This window comes from Phyllopteryx taeniolatus, chromosome 6 (genome assembly GCF_024500385.1).
Source record: "Phyllopteryx taeniolatus isolate TA_2022b chromosome 6, UOR_Ptae_1.2, whole genome shotgun sequence".
Classification (NCBI taxonomy): domain Eukaryota; kingdom Metazoa; phylum Chordata; class Actinopteri; order Syngnathiformes; family Syngnathidae; genus Phyllopteryx; species Phyllopteryx taeniolatus.
Window position 1 is genome coordinate 8,374,923 of NC_084507.1, and position 15,381 is coordinate 8,390,303.

The 15,381-nt window shown below is 41.2% G+C and overlaps 1 protein-coding gene across 1 annotated transcript; it reads left to right on the top strand.

Moving 5' to 3' along the window:
* The first annotated feature begins 3,946 nt into the window (after positions 1–3,946).
* gapdhs (glyceraldehyde-3-phosphate dehydrogenase, spermatogenic) lies at positions 3,947–14,258 on the top strand. The gene is made up of 11 exons (XM_061776801.1): positions 3,947–4,046; positions 11,460–11,519; positions 11,754–11,853; positions 12,044–12,150; positions 12,477–12,567; positions 12,652–12,770; positions 12,869–12,950; positions 13,083–13,234; positions 13,312–13,474; positions 13,560–13,657; positions 13,765–14,258. Exons 2-11 carry the CDS (start codon positions 11,491–11,493, stop codon positions 13,832–13,834), a joined length of 1,011 nt encoding a protein of 336 aa, XP_061632785.1. The 5' UTR covers positions 3,947–4,046; positions 11,460–11,490; the 3' UTR covers positions 13,835–14,258.
* Positions 14,259–15,381: the final 1,123 nt, after the last annotated feature.

Below are 15,381 nucleotides of genomic sequence, written 5' to 3' on the forward strand. Positions count from 1 at the left end.
AGAAACAAAGAACCATTTGCGCACACATTCACACTTAAGGGCAATTTAGAGTTTCCAATCAACCTACCATGCATGTTTTTGGGATGTGGGAGGAAACCGGAGTCCCCGGAGAAAATCCATGCAGGCACGGGGAGAACATGCAAACTCCACACAGGCGGGGGTGGGATTTGAACCCCAGTCCTCAGAACTGTGAGGCAGATGTGCTAACCAGTCTTTCACCGTGCCGCACGCATTATATATTTCTGATATTTTGATTACCTTCTTTAGCTACATGTCAGACTAGATCTCATTATTGTGCTGGTGTACCTAATGACGTGTCCATAATAACAATATACAACAACATGTATATTCTGTAAATACCAATGATATGGTTATATCTATTATTATAAGAATAATGATATTGTTTGGACTGTTCTTCTGGAAGACAGACAAATGTGATGGCCCATACTCCTTACATACGCTTCACACACGTATTTCCTTTTCTGAAGCAGCATTTTTAATGCAAAAGAGAATTCCCATAGCTTTTAAATTTGTCATACAGAATAAGTGGCGATCATGAACGCTCCTTATGTTGTGTTCTAGACAAGATTGCCCCCTATTGAGCCAAGAAAAAATGGCATCTGAAAGCAGCCACACATTTTCTCTGATATGCAATCATACATTGACAGCCAACTGTTCAGCGGTGGGAAGAATAGCCAAATATTGTACTCAAGTAAGAGTACTGTTACTTTAGAATAATATGACTCAAGTAAAAGTAAAAAGTAGTCATCCAAATAAGAAAAGTACTCAATGAAAAAAACTACTCAAGTAAAGAGTAATTTGTGAGTAACCTGTTTTGTTTTTGTTTTGTTTTTGACCGGTCATGTGACTGCCTTGTGTCGTCTGATTGGTGAATTGGAGTCAAATTACACTAGTGATCCCGTCTGATTGGCGCTATGGCTGCCCTATGCGGAAGTGGAAGATGGAGTCTCATAATAGACGCGCATGCGCATGAATGGATAATTAAAAGTAGCGAACGGCCTGTGGATCATTGTAACGGAGTAAAAGTATTGATTCTTCCTCACATAAATACTCAAGTAAAAGTAAAAAGTACAGTGCATTTACAGTACTGTGACAAGTAAAGTTTATCGAAATTGTTACTTGAGTAAATGTAACGGAGTAAATGTAGCTCGTTACTACCCTCCTCTGCAACTGTTCAACAGAACCAGACATTTTATTTTCACGTGATATTGATTATAATAACCTTTACCAATATGCAGTATTAATGCTGGTAGTGGCGGCACGGTGGCCGACTGGTTAGAGCGTCAGCCTCACAGTTCTGAGGACCCGGGTTCAATCCCCGGCCCCGCCTGTGTGGAGTTTGCATGTTCTCCCCGTGCCTGCGTGGGTTTTCTCCGGGCACTCCGGTTTCCTCCCACATCCCAAAAACATGCCTGAATTGGAGACTCTAAATTGCCCGTAGGCATGACTGTGAGTGCAAATGGTTGTTTGTTCCTATGTGCCCTGCGATTGGCTGGCAACCAGTTCAGGGTGTACCCCGCCTCCTGCCCGATGACAGCTGGGATAGGCTCCAGCACGCCCGCGACCCTAGTGAGGAGAAGCGGCTCAGAAAATGGATGGATGGATGCTGGTAGTGTTTTGACAAAGCTAATAAAATCGCTATTATGTTTATTGCTGGGGTTGGAGTGGTGTACAACCAGAGACGTACTGGGACCGAAATTCAGTCCGGGAATTTGAGAGAGGCTGTGATTTTAGGCCTAATTATTTTTTTGTGGTGTAGCCTACAATGCATAACCCAATTGCCTACCCAGTACGGCAGCGTGACAAACATGCATGAGTCACACGCGCAGCACCCTGTGCTGTGGTCTGAAAAATGTATTTCTCACATATTCAGCATATTGCTGTGAAGGGGCCAAATGCTAGACTTAGTTTGAAAGTTTGATTAGTTGCACGTATACAGTACTTTGATAGAAAGTGACATGACTGTATGCAAATGATCAATATAGTTTTTCAGATTTATTTATTTTTTTGCTCTGATTCTTTTATCTTTATCTCAATGTTAGTGACTGAAATAAATCGGTTTATACTGTAATGAAATTTTATATGAAGATTGGCACAAATGTTACATCAATTTACTTTATCTGAAGCTGTCATGTCGCTCAATTTAAGACCTACCTTTAATTTCAAATTAGAAACAAAATTTGGGTAGTTAAATATTAAGCTAATGGTAATGATTGAGTGGTTAGGTCAGGAGATGTCACCGATCTTTGTCAACTGTGGGCATGTGAAGCCCTTTGATACAAATAAACTTGACAATGGGCCTACTATTATGCCAATAAAATCAAATAGACAGCTTTTCCTATTTATTAATCATTCTTTTATGTGCTGCTTTTTATTCTGTACTATATAGCGCAATATAGTTCATACAACTACTTTTAAATGTAAATATATGTTTTTATTTTATTTTTTTGTGTGTGTAAATGCTTGTATTAAGTACATACTGTATGTGACTTTTGGCCAGGATGCTGCAATAAAAAAATGTTTTCATTCTACTGCAAAATATTTTTGTAGTCTCCCCTGGCTTTCACATCAACAAAATTAAAATTTTAAATGAGAAAAGACGAGTGGACTTGTTCTAATATGCAAAAACTGTCTTTAAATTCTCTGCCCATCTGATGAGCTGTCTTTCTGTCTGTGCTGTAGCTTCTCTTCATTAACATGAAAACGTGACAATTAGTAATCACGGAACTCGTTAGTTAGTACAAGACCTTGCAGAGATTATGAAAGGCGCGATATAAAATAAACATTATGCTCGCACAGATGCCGAACGAGTGTTGTGTGATACGCGATATGTCCATAAGATGGTGCCATCGCTTCATTTTTGGTTCTGCTGAGTCATAGCTGCAGTTCGTCGTCATTCAACTGGTAAAACTTTTGGGCAAAAGGAGGTCATGGATGGGTGGGGGGGTCTTCTTATCATTCCATTTTCATTTTGTTATTTTGAAATAACAGTAGTTATTTTGTTTTGCCATCATATATCACCCAACGCTTAAAGACAAACGAGTCTCTCGAGACTGCATAGAGTTATATAGAGCCTTTGAAACAGTCATACACAAAATAAGATAAAATAGCATCTAATCGATCTGTTGGATGGCTCGATGGACCAAGGGATGGATGGATGGATGGATGGATGCATGCATGCATGGATGGATGGATTTCCCCATTCTTGCCCCGGAAATCAAACAGTGACCATAAAAGACAGCAACAGAGCAGGAATGTGCAGGAATTTCCCATGCTGCACACATCCTGCTGCACGTAGCCTTGCACGAGACGCGTCATGTGACACTTGTGTAAGAACGATTACAAATCAGTAGACATTCAACCGTCAAATGCTACTGAAAAGTGTATGTTAATCAATAATATCGTGTCTCAGTGTTGTATTGCCACATTTCTTTAACCAGTCAGATATTCCGTCCTCTGAATGGTTGTGGTTGGTCAGAGCAAAACCTGTTACAGTCAAATTTGACTAGCAAAACACGTCTTTAGCGCTCTGCACAGATTAATAATCAACATCGGTATGATGTATTTTATTTACATTTTTAAATATGTTTTCGTCTTTTTTGACGTTATGTGATGTGCATGCACCAGAGGGTGGGTTGTTTTGGTGCGTTTTTTTTTTGTGTGTGAATCATTGACAATTTGCGCCATGATAGTTGCGGTATTAAGAGGTGGATTAAGACGGGTAAATGTCATGCGTTCACTATTTCAACACGACTAATGTTTAATCGTCATTGTAGTATTCTCTTCTGCCATTTCACCGCCTGCTGTTAAATCTGTGAGGGTGACGGTTCGTCATTATGGCGGAGGGGGGAGAGCGGCCGTGTGCGGAGCCTCGTTCAGAATGGACGCCGGCAGCCAAAGGATGGCGTGACGTCACGTCGCCATGGAAACCCGGTTCAGCGAGACACGTGTCACGTATAAAAGCGGAAGGCGGCACAGGGGGTTGCGCACTCACAGGCACATTGAAGAGAACATCAGTTGTCGAGGTAAGCTGCAAGCCTACTTCGGCCTGACTTCCTTCACATTAGTAACTAGCACGCAAGTATGTGTAACTATGGACGAGTCTTGGGAACGTCATTGTAAAGACATTTAGTTTTTCTGTCGGTGTGCAGCGCAGCTTGGCCTCTGATGCAACGACGACATCATGTTTTATGTCCGTGCCTGCACGTCCTATTTTGCCTCGCGGAAGCTCCATACCATCATGAACCCGTGTTTGTTCCTTTCAGATACACTTAATCAGTTTACACTGGCGCGAGATGATGAGTCGGTGGTATTAAGAAGGTGAAGGGTTGCATTCTGCTTGATTTATGACTTCCTTCCTTCTGTAATGGAGGATAAACCCGGGGTCGGGGGGATGCGGTTATGGCGCCTGCAGGCTCCTCGTTGTGTAATCCATGTGTCGTTGCATCATTTTGATGGTTCTTTTTAAATATTCACAAGGGGTTTCTAGTCTCACCGATAAGTCGTCTATATGAATGTAAACGGCACGAAAGAGTGCATTCGTCTGATGTGGGCAGGAGCAGCCTTGCTTCGTGACATTGGCGGCGGCACCCTTTGCTGCATCTTTGCGGAAGTGTATTCGCGGCCGTGTTACGCAACCTGCCAGATTCAACATATTTGCAGTTATTACAGCGAAATAGGCTAAATAGCCATCGTTTTAACATGTTAAATTTTACAGAAATCATATAGAATCCTGTAATTTGACTGGGATACCGTTGTGACGTAGTTAATTTACATGGTTAAAATGTGAGCGAAAAGAGCTACGTGCCTGTGTGCCTTTTCATAATGCGGCCTGGTGTCTGGATGCTTGTGCAGTTTTTTTTTTAATTTTGTTTTTGGAATATTATGTAATTCGTCGAATGAATGAATACACAGCGACATACCACATTTTTGTGTTTGAAACTAGAAGGGTGCTTTCGACTGTCCACATCCTTTTGAGTTGTCCTTTTGTAATGTAGCTCCATCTGGTGTGAGCCTCCTCTGTGTTTAAATAGTGCACAGATGCAGGTATGGCTGAAGGTCATCACTCCAGCTGGGGAAGGTCGATGATGCAGGCCTGCAGCTGCTGTTACAATGCAGATCATCGGTGAATTTATTCTCATCAAATAAAGTTGAGATGGGCTAACCACTGAATCCATAGTACAGGCCATGAATGACATCATGCCAGGCCTGTGGTTGCTGGGGACTGCTTGTTCTTGTCGTTGGCAATCCTATATCTGTTAGCAGGGTTTTTCGGGCCTAGTGATGTTTTGGAAGGTATTTCTTCGTGACAAGCATTGATATGGTTTCAGAATGAGAATTTGTACATTTGAAGTTTTTATAATAATTATAAAGGGTTGAGTATCCTAAATCACATACACTGGTTTGCAGGAAGTGCTATTGCTAATTTTATATACAATATGACTATCCCAAGGCAAATTCTCAGTTGACCAATATATGTACATCCTGTATGTTCAGTATTTGCTACCAGTTATGAAGAGAAAAGTCATTTATGCCAATGTAATATAAACCCTCATAATAGGTTCTGTTAATATATAATACAATATAATATATAACACTACGATGTAATATAATATATAACATACATAATCAGTTATTTCACCACTGCTGGTTTTACAAATGCTGCATTCGAGTAGCATTTTTCAAGGGGGCAGAGTTGGCCTACCTGCATCTCCTCTGCAGAGTCATCATGACATGTCTCCTATTGAATCCTCTGCAGGCTGAGAGGCACGCCTTTCATTTATTCATGCACACTGTGTGTGCTGTCTTATACATTAATGTGTTGCTATTTAATTTGACAGCCTTGTTTTCCAAATTTTAAAATCAACATGGTGTGTATCTGCCAGGGAACAATGCTCAGCCACTGCCAGTCCCAAGCCTGGATTCAAAATGGGTGGGTTGTGTCAGGAAGGGCATCCGGCGTAAAAAACTGCCTAACAAAATATGCGGACAAGCTAAAAGTCCCAACCACAACTAAGTCTTTTTGGCAGCTACTGATAAACCAGACACAAAGAGCAGACGCGTCAAATGCGTTTCGCAGTCCGCAGGAAGTGTAAAGCCTGCTGAACGTGCATCCAGTGTGTGTGTGTGTGTGTGGGGTGGGGGGGATAAGAATGTGGCAGCAAGGCGACATTGCTGTAATAGAAACGGGCAGGGGAAGGTTGCGAGAGTTCTTATATGTTGTAATTAACAGAGTAAAGCTGCCACCAAAGTCTGTCTTTGCCTTGTTTCTCTGGGAGGAAGGCCACAAGTGAAAACATGCCCTAACTGGATGTTCCTCCTGGCCTACAGCCAGTCAGCTCACTGCAATGGAAAATTACTGTTGGGATAAAAGGTGTGGCAGAGGGATAGAAAGTGAGATGACTGTTTGAATAGGCCAGAGAGGTTATGGGTAGGACAGAAAAAAGTTAGGGAGTGGCATTAGTTTGACGTTTCTGGGGGGGTATCTGACATTAATTGTAGCTCATATCGATTGCCTTGGTTCTCATAGAACAGACAATGGAAGAATGTTGTTTAGCACAGACCCCTTTTCCCCAGCTATGGCCCCTCCAACTCCCACCCATTTTCCTCACAAAATGGGTCACAGCTCAGGGTGAGGGCACTGTGTGCCAAAGGAGCTATACAGGGCTAACGAACACTGAAAAAAGGAACAAGTAGGTTGATTGGGAGGGGGGGCTTGCTGAATTGTAATCATTAAAAATAGTACAGAAATGACAACCGGTGGCAGTGAGTGAGCAGGTGAAGGAAGATGTACAGCTAATGAATGTGGAAAGAAAATGTGTCCATGAAATAGAATGTTCCGGACATGCAGGACTAAAGTTTTTGGCCTTCCAGTGATGTCAGAAAAATGATGGACGCCTCAAGACTATCAGAGAATCTGTGTCAACAATCTGTTCACAACATTTGACTTGACTAGTCTGCTAGGCACAATGCAGCCTCTTGTCCACTGACTGGTTTAATATGTGAGAGCGTGTGCTGAATACAGGATCAGCCAGTTAAGGCCTCTTTATACTCCCGCACTCACGCCTCCAACCCCCACATTGCATCATGTGACTGACGCATAGGTCAGCTCAGCCCCTATGCGTCACGACGCGCACACGGCAAAAATTGTTGCTGCGCGTAGATTGCCGCGGAGATCATCTCTCGTGATTGGTCCGTTTTCGTCACATGCTGTGATGACGTAGTCGGCGTTCCCCTTGGTTCCACATACCCTCTGCACCGCTGCCTTCTTGATCAATTTTGCAGTATAATTAAACGTATCATCTGGTCATCTAGGTCCATTTGTTTTAGCAGACACTGTTCTACAGTCGCCATTGTTGTTGCTTTGTTCCTTGTTCCGAAAAGGAAAGTAAAAATGGCTACCGGAAATGGCCAGAAAATGTAGAGGAAACTCCACCCTGTGGTGTCCTAGCCAATACCAGCTGTAGCGACACCCTGCCGACTTGGAGGAGAACTGCAGTACATTTTCCAAACTGCGCGTGTGACTTGCGCGCAAGTATAAAGGCAAACTGCCACAGTGACGTCAGCGTGGTCGCAGCCCACGCGAGTATAAAGAAAGAAGCCTTTAGTGTTTGTCATGTGTTTGAATTCAAAATGTAAATGGCAGCTTTCAGTTTACTGAAACTACTACAATACTGTTTAAAGCAAATTTAAATGAATATGCCCATTTAGCAAAATAGTCTACATTTGCATGCGTTAGTGCCAAGGTTATTATAGCAAACAACAACTAACAAAATAAAAAACAATAAAAAAAAAATTGTAAATAAAATAAAAACAAGTGTTTTTTTGTTTTAAACAAATTTCAGTTTGCAAAACTAACTAAAACTAGAATTACAGCAAAAATGTCCTTCATTTTAGTCTTTGTCAATTTCATGCATTAGCTTTCGGCTTTTATTTTAAATGTTTTTATTTCGGATAAATACATAGATATGGAATGAATATGGGAGGAAGGTGGATCAGTCCTTTGGTAATTGTAGTTCACTTACAGTGTGTCGCCTAGAGGTGATGCCATCGGGCAACGCCGTCATATTGACGGCTCAACAGACCAAGCGCAAGTTTTACCGCAAAGCTAACTTAACTTTTACGCCCAAGCTTTTTTTATGCACTGCTAACGGAAATGCTGAAACGGCTTAGATGGCTACCGACTAGGTAGCTCCTTCACCAAACCTGCACGTCGTTTATTTGTCTTTTGGGGAAAACTCAGACAAACGGACAACTGCCGAGAGTCTTAAAATGCCCCACCACAAAAGGCAGATGTGAAAGCAGACAAGGAGTTTGTCTCACTCACACAGCAGGTGATTGAACTATTGCAACTTCAGGAGATTTTCACAGGACTACTTCAGCAACAGCATTAAAACTTGAAAGGCTTTGTCACAATAGTCATGCACTCAACAACAAAAAAAAGTCTGGATGCACTTTCACTGGAAATACAGAAGGTACAAGCAAGCTTACTTTCTGTCTATCTGTCTGACAGTCACAAATCTCCAAGTCCACTTGAGAAGTTTGCCATTTAGCAACAAGGAAAGGAAAACACTGCGATTGGCTGCCGACCAGTTCAGTATGTACTCCGCCTCTCGCCCGAAGATAGCTGGGATAGGCTCCAGCACGCCCGCGACCCTAGTGAGGATAAGCGGTACAGAAAATGGATGGATGGATGGTTGGGAAGGAAAACATGCAATTAAGAACTTGTCCATACTACAGCAGGTGGCTCATGAATGGTTTTACTGTATGTTGTAATGCATCTAATCTAACCTTAAAAGCAGATTATGCACTGCACTTATTGCACTTTAAATTTGTTTGTTACACACTACCTGTATTTGATTTGTGGATGGTTCTTCATCTGTTAGTTAAGTTAATAAATTTTTTAAGTGGTATTTTTTTGTTTTTATTCCACAATACTTACTGTGATCTTTTTTTTATTTTTTATTTTTATTTTATTTCACACTTGACAAATACTCATAAAAAAAAAACTAATACTGGAACTAATAGAAACCAAACTCAAATGAAGCATTTTGGAAAAAACAAATACTAATAACTAAAAAAAAAACTTCTCTAAAAACGAATTAAACTAACTGAATTTGAAAAAGAAGAGCCAAAAAGAAATAAAAACCAACTATAATGGAAAATCCAAAACTTTTATAACCTTGGTTAGAGCTGAATAAGCCCCTTTCACTACACGTATCTACTTTGGTTGTCATGGCTTTACTCGCTATTGGCACATTTTCCACATTCAAATCCAGATACCACGAGGTGAGATTTCTCATACTTGGGCAGCTGGGGTTCCAAGTGGATTGTACCGACACAATATGGGTTTACATAAACAACTGCTGGTTGCTCATTATGAAATTGCAATGAGGAATTTAAAATAAAGATTCATTTCAACTTTCACTTATTTATAGAGCACTTTTAAAAAAAACTGTACCTCTAACAAAGTGCTGTACATCCATCCATCCATTTTCTGAGCCACTTCTCCTCACTAGGGTCACAGGAGTGCTGGAGCCTATCCCAGCTGTCATCGGGCAGGAGGCGGGGTACACCCTGAACTGGTTGCCAGCCAATCGCAGGGCACATAGGAACAAACAACCATTCGCACTCACAGTCATGCCTACGGGCAATTTAGAGTCTCCAATTCATGCATGTTTTTGGGATGTGGGAGGAAACCGGAGTACCCGGAGAAAACCCACGCAGGCACGGGGAGAACATGCAAACTCCACACAGGCGGGGACGGGGATTGAACCCCGCACCTCAGAACTGTGAGGCTGACGCTCTAACCAGTCGGCCACCGTGCCGCCAGTGCTGTACATAATAAACATCAAACAAAACAATAAATGGAATACTTAAAATACAAAAAAAAAAATAAAGTCTTAGTTTTTTCATTAAAATATGTCTTGAAACAATTTTTCAAAACAACTCCTGGAGCTCTCCTTTTTATTTCCAAATTGTCACAGTCCAAATATAATTCATCACTGACAATGCCTCAGCACAAATTTTTGGACATAAATGCTGTTATTTATTAGAGAATCAAACATTATAAATTGTATTTTATTCACTTTATCCTCATTTAATTCAGTAGCATTAAGATCACCTCAGCTAATGCAAACACTCTTTAAAATTAAGTTCTCGGTTATGTCTGATGCCGCAATGTTATGTTATATCCAGCCCCACTTCCATCTACTTCCTAGTCCTATTTGATGGCAAGAATGTGTATCATTTATCAGCAAAGTAGCCATGTTGTTTTAAAAATACACATATTGCGAAAGCTTAGGTGGGGCTGGCGAGGAAGGAAACTTAAAGACCAGGGAGATAATTGCTGAGTTTTGTAAACACATGAAAGGTGATGTAAAGGTAGACAAGAAAAAAAAGGGTGCATATAGCCACACTAGCTTGAATCCTCTCTCCTGTAGTGACCTTTGTGAATAAGAGAGAGTAACACTGCACAAAATGGTGGACAGGACCCATAATGAGTTTCAGTGGTTTGACAGCCTGTCTAACATGATTGAGACACACATTTAGCCACACAGCAGTTAAGGAGATTAAAGCAGTCTAAAATGACTTCCAACCAGTGTCAAGGACAACTTGGACAGTGCCCTTACTTACATGACACACACATGCGCACACACTCAAACATACGAGCTTCTCAACACACATTTTTAATGCTGCTGATTCAGCAAAGGTTGGAAGTTTCAGAAATACATTTGCATTTATAAACATTTCATGATACCAGGTTCTCTAATACAGAGCGGGTCTAGTAACTCATTCCCTATGTTACTGAATGAGAGTCAACAAATTACTTCTATTAAAGTGGAAGAAAGACAAAGGCATAACTAGACACAGGATAGACTGGCTATGTGCCTCTATCTACCATGGGTCATTGCACTCAGCATAAATGAAAGGAGACTAAAAAAACAAGTGGGGTCATGGGGAAGGGTGATCACATAGCTGAGTGGATGCCAGCCATCTTGTCTGATCTGATTGCAGTGCTCCAGTCCAACCTCTTTCCCTGTGTTTCTCCATGCCTCCCTTCTCATCGGCACCATTGTTTTCTAAACATGTCGCTGCACGACAATACCACAGCCTGCAGTAAATTCATTGTCAAAACCTGTATTTTTCTTTCACTGCACTGGAAACACACTAACATTCAACTTACTGAAATGACTACATAGCACCTTGGTGATATGTTCACCCTATTTGGTCACACTGCCTTTACATAGACCATGGCATAACATAATGTAATACTTCAATGTCTTATGTATTTTATATTGTCTTTTGGCATTCAATACACCACTTTCATATACATAACAAGAGAGGTCTCTTGCTTTGTCCCTATTGCTGCTTTGCATGCCATGTAAGGTTTTTGTCAATGAGTCTTCTTATGTTGGCTTTCCTCTTCTTCTTTCCAGGTAACCCAGCAGCCCCCAAGAAACAGCAACCATGCCAGAGCTCTGTGTTGGAATCAATGGGTGTGTTAGAAACACATTTAGTTTTAGGTTGCATAATGGTCCATCCTTCCTGCAGCTGTTATCACAATAAAATTCCTCAGAATGTGTTCAGGTTGCATTATTTATGACTGGTCTGGATGTTGCTTTTTATTTTTTTTTACTTTTACAAAATATTTTGAAATGCAGTTTCATGTAACATCATAGGCATGACTGATGTGGAACTTTGTCTCTTTTTTTCTTTATTCTTTTTTGCAGCTTTGGCCGTATTGGCCGCCTTGTGTTGAGGGCCTGCCTTCAGAAAGAAGGCATCAAGGTTGTGGCCATCAATGACCCCTTCATTGACCTGCAGTACATGGTGAGAGAATTTAAGATCTACTGAAATGTGGTGTGGCCCATGTGGGTGTAACATTTAAGATGATGAGCTGTGCTAAAGCTCAGAAGACTAACATTAGACTGTTCTTGCTATTTCTTGCTTGTTATTCCATTTAAATGTGTGTCCATTGATCACAAACATGCATAGTTAGCATTATCATTTCCACTCTTAGGTCTACATGTTCAAGTATGACTCCACCCATGGCCGTTACAAAGGTGAGGTCTCCGAGGAGAACGGCCAGCTCATCGTGGATGGCCAGTCGATCTCTGTCTTCCAGTAGTAAGTGGTAACAGTGTTACATAGACATGAACGTTAAAGTGGGATTCATTACTATTAGGTTACCAGTTTTTCCTGCTGCTCAGTCACCTCCCAAGTCAATTTCTGGCAACATGGAAAAGGATTTGAGCCTCGTGAAATAGTTGCCTTTGCACTCTTTGTAAAACTTGGTAAAAGACAAAAAGGGGCTTATTCAAGTTTGCTGTTTGACCACTAAGCCTAGCTTTTTAAATGTTTCCTCTTGTCAGCTTTTTTAAAGTACAAAGATTTTTTTTGTCCGTTACAAGCTAGTAGTTATTAAAGATTTTTTCTTCTTTATCTGACTCGAGTATGAAGCCAGCTGAGATCCCCTGGGGCAAGGCTGGTGCCAAGTATGTTGTGGAGTCCACCGGAGTCTTCCTCAATTTGGAGAAGGCTTCTGTATGTCCATGCACATCCACTACATGCATCCACGTGTCCAGTTGGTCACATTTCTAACGCGTGCCCTTTCTCTCCTGGCCATAGGCTCACATAAGTGGTGGGGCTGAACGTGTGGTAGTGTCAGCACCCTCACCTGATGCTCCCATGTTTGTCATGGGTGTCAATGAGGACAAATATGATCCCTCCTCCATGACGATCGTCAGGTAATATGGTGGCGTCTTTAAGTGTTGTGTTTATGCAGGTGACTGACGTGACACTCACGACGACTCTTTAAAATACACGTGTGTGTTTCTGTTGACAGCAATGCCTCCTGCACCACCAACTGCCTGGCCCCGCTGGCCAAAGTCATCCATGATAACTTTGGCATTGAAGAGGCCCTCATGGTAAGCTCCAGTAAGAGTGTATTACCACAATAACAACAAGAACCATTTTGTTTTGAAATGTATCTACTTTTATTGATAGTATTACTAAAAATTAAATGATGAGGTTGAAAGTTAAGTCTTTTCTCTTTGTAGACTACAGTTCATGCTTACACAGCCACCCAGAAGACAGTGGATGGTCCCAGTGCCAAGGCCTGGCGTGATGGTCGTGGAGCTCACCAGAACATCATTCCGGCCTCCACTGGTGCTGCCAAGGCGGTGGGCAAAGTCATTCCTGAGCTTAACGGGTAGGGACATAAACGCATTATATGAATCACCCATTGTAGTGAAGTAATGAACTGTAATGTTTTTCATTTGTCTCCAGTAAGCTGACAGGCATGGCGTTCAGGGTGCCTGTGGCTGATGTGTCTGTGGTGGACCTGACATGTCGCCTTTCCAAGGCTGCATCTTATGCTCAGATCAAGGAAGCTGTCAAGAAGGCCGCTCGTGGGCCCATGAAGGGAGTGCTTGGTTACACTGAGGATCAGGTGATATAAATAATGTCAATGGCTGATTTTTAAAAAAAAATTAATTTAATTAGCAGACACTGACTGCCTGTATTGTTTTTTGCAGGTGGTGTCCTCTGACTTCATTGGTGACACCCACTCCTCCATCTTTGATGCTGGTGCTGGCATCTCCCTCAATGACAACTTTGTGAAGCTCATATCCTGGTTAGTTGTTCTGTGTGCAATTGTCCTCCTCTTGAATACAATTCTTCTCAACAGAAAACAATGCATTTTATGAACAAATTATCTAATTTCTTTGTTCCCTGCTGCAGGTATGATAACGAGTTTGGCTACAGCCACCGTGTTGCTGACCTGCTGGTGTACATGCACAGCAAGGAGTAGACACTTCCTGTGCTGAAAGCACGTCCAGAAAGGGACCACACCAACCATGCTCGTCTCCCCACCTTTCTCTTTTACGCACAGGCTCCACCATAACCCTGTCATAGAATCACAGTCCCTTAGCTCTTTTTCTGTACAAGTAAAAAGCAGCAACCATGTGTTCAGTGTTCTGATTTAATCTTGTCTTTTCCTTTAATGATGAGATGATCGACTGGTGATAGTATTTGTGTCTGTGTGCCCCTGCCCTTTTCACCTCCCACTGCCCCTGTAGATGTGTTGTTATGGCTCAGTACTGTCGTTAACTGCTGGATCCATCTTCATGTTGGTGTGTTTTAAAGGCTTATTTACCAGTGGAAGGAGGAAGAGCAGAGTTACTAACTCCTCTAAAGGGTAACGAAACAAAAAACAATAAAACTTGAAACTTCAAGCTGTCTACTTGTCCTGTTTATTTATCCAGTACATGTATAAATGCATGAATGTCAATATGATACTGTGACATTGCTCCAAATTAAATGTAACTTAAAAGTGTCACAAGCATTATTAGTACACTCTACATAACACTTATGTCCTGTATTTAATTTAATTAGTTGTTAGAGTAAATCTAACCTAAAGAGTAGATCAGAGTAAATCTATACCTGAGTAAATTTAATAAGTTTTCTGTATATTATACTGTTGGGCAGTAATCACAAGTAAATAATTGTATAGCTAGATAATCTTGCAATATACTGTATGTATGTTACGTTTCCATACAATATTATAAAGTCACAAATATAGCGCATTATTTACTACAAGGTTAGGAGTCACGTGGCTTGGGTTCTATCTTATTGACTTCCTATGTGTTTTACTTAAGTTTCATACAGAATAATGGGGGGGACACCACAAAAAATGAATGGATCCCTCTAAAAGGACAAGGAGTTGGTCAGAGTTACAATGACCATTGTCTGCAGTAATTGCAATAATCAGACAACAATGTGTATTCATATTGAGCAGCTAACTTTCTCTCCTCATTGAATTGCTGGTAACATGCTGTAAGTGATGACACCTTGGATTTAGGGTGCTGTGAAGTAAAACACAAAGAAAAAAAATAGCTTTTTGCCTCCTCACGTCAAATTGAAAAGACAGTACTTCTTTCTAGGGCCCCTGTTTGTCATGGGCCCCAAGAACCATCATCTTTCTCCCCTTGCAGAGCCCCTGGTTCTTTGGATGGTCCCTGGAATGATGCAGATGTATTTTTCTCATATCCTCCAGAAAAATGTTGGACAGCTATCTGCAACACACATCCAATCTAGCTGTTAAAAAATTAAAACGGCTTGCCATAAAAACCAATGCATATGAATGACAAAAAGTGCCATCATTTGTCATAGCCAAAATGACACTGCAGATGACTGTAATTCAGTTTTGACTACACAAAACTGATTTACAGATATCTGCCTCGACAATTATGTTTCAGATATTTTGAATGAAATTTTTAACTTCACAATGTAATTACCACTAGTCAGAAAGACGTTGAGATCGACAATGTTAATTCCGGATAGTCAAACATAGCTTTT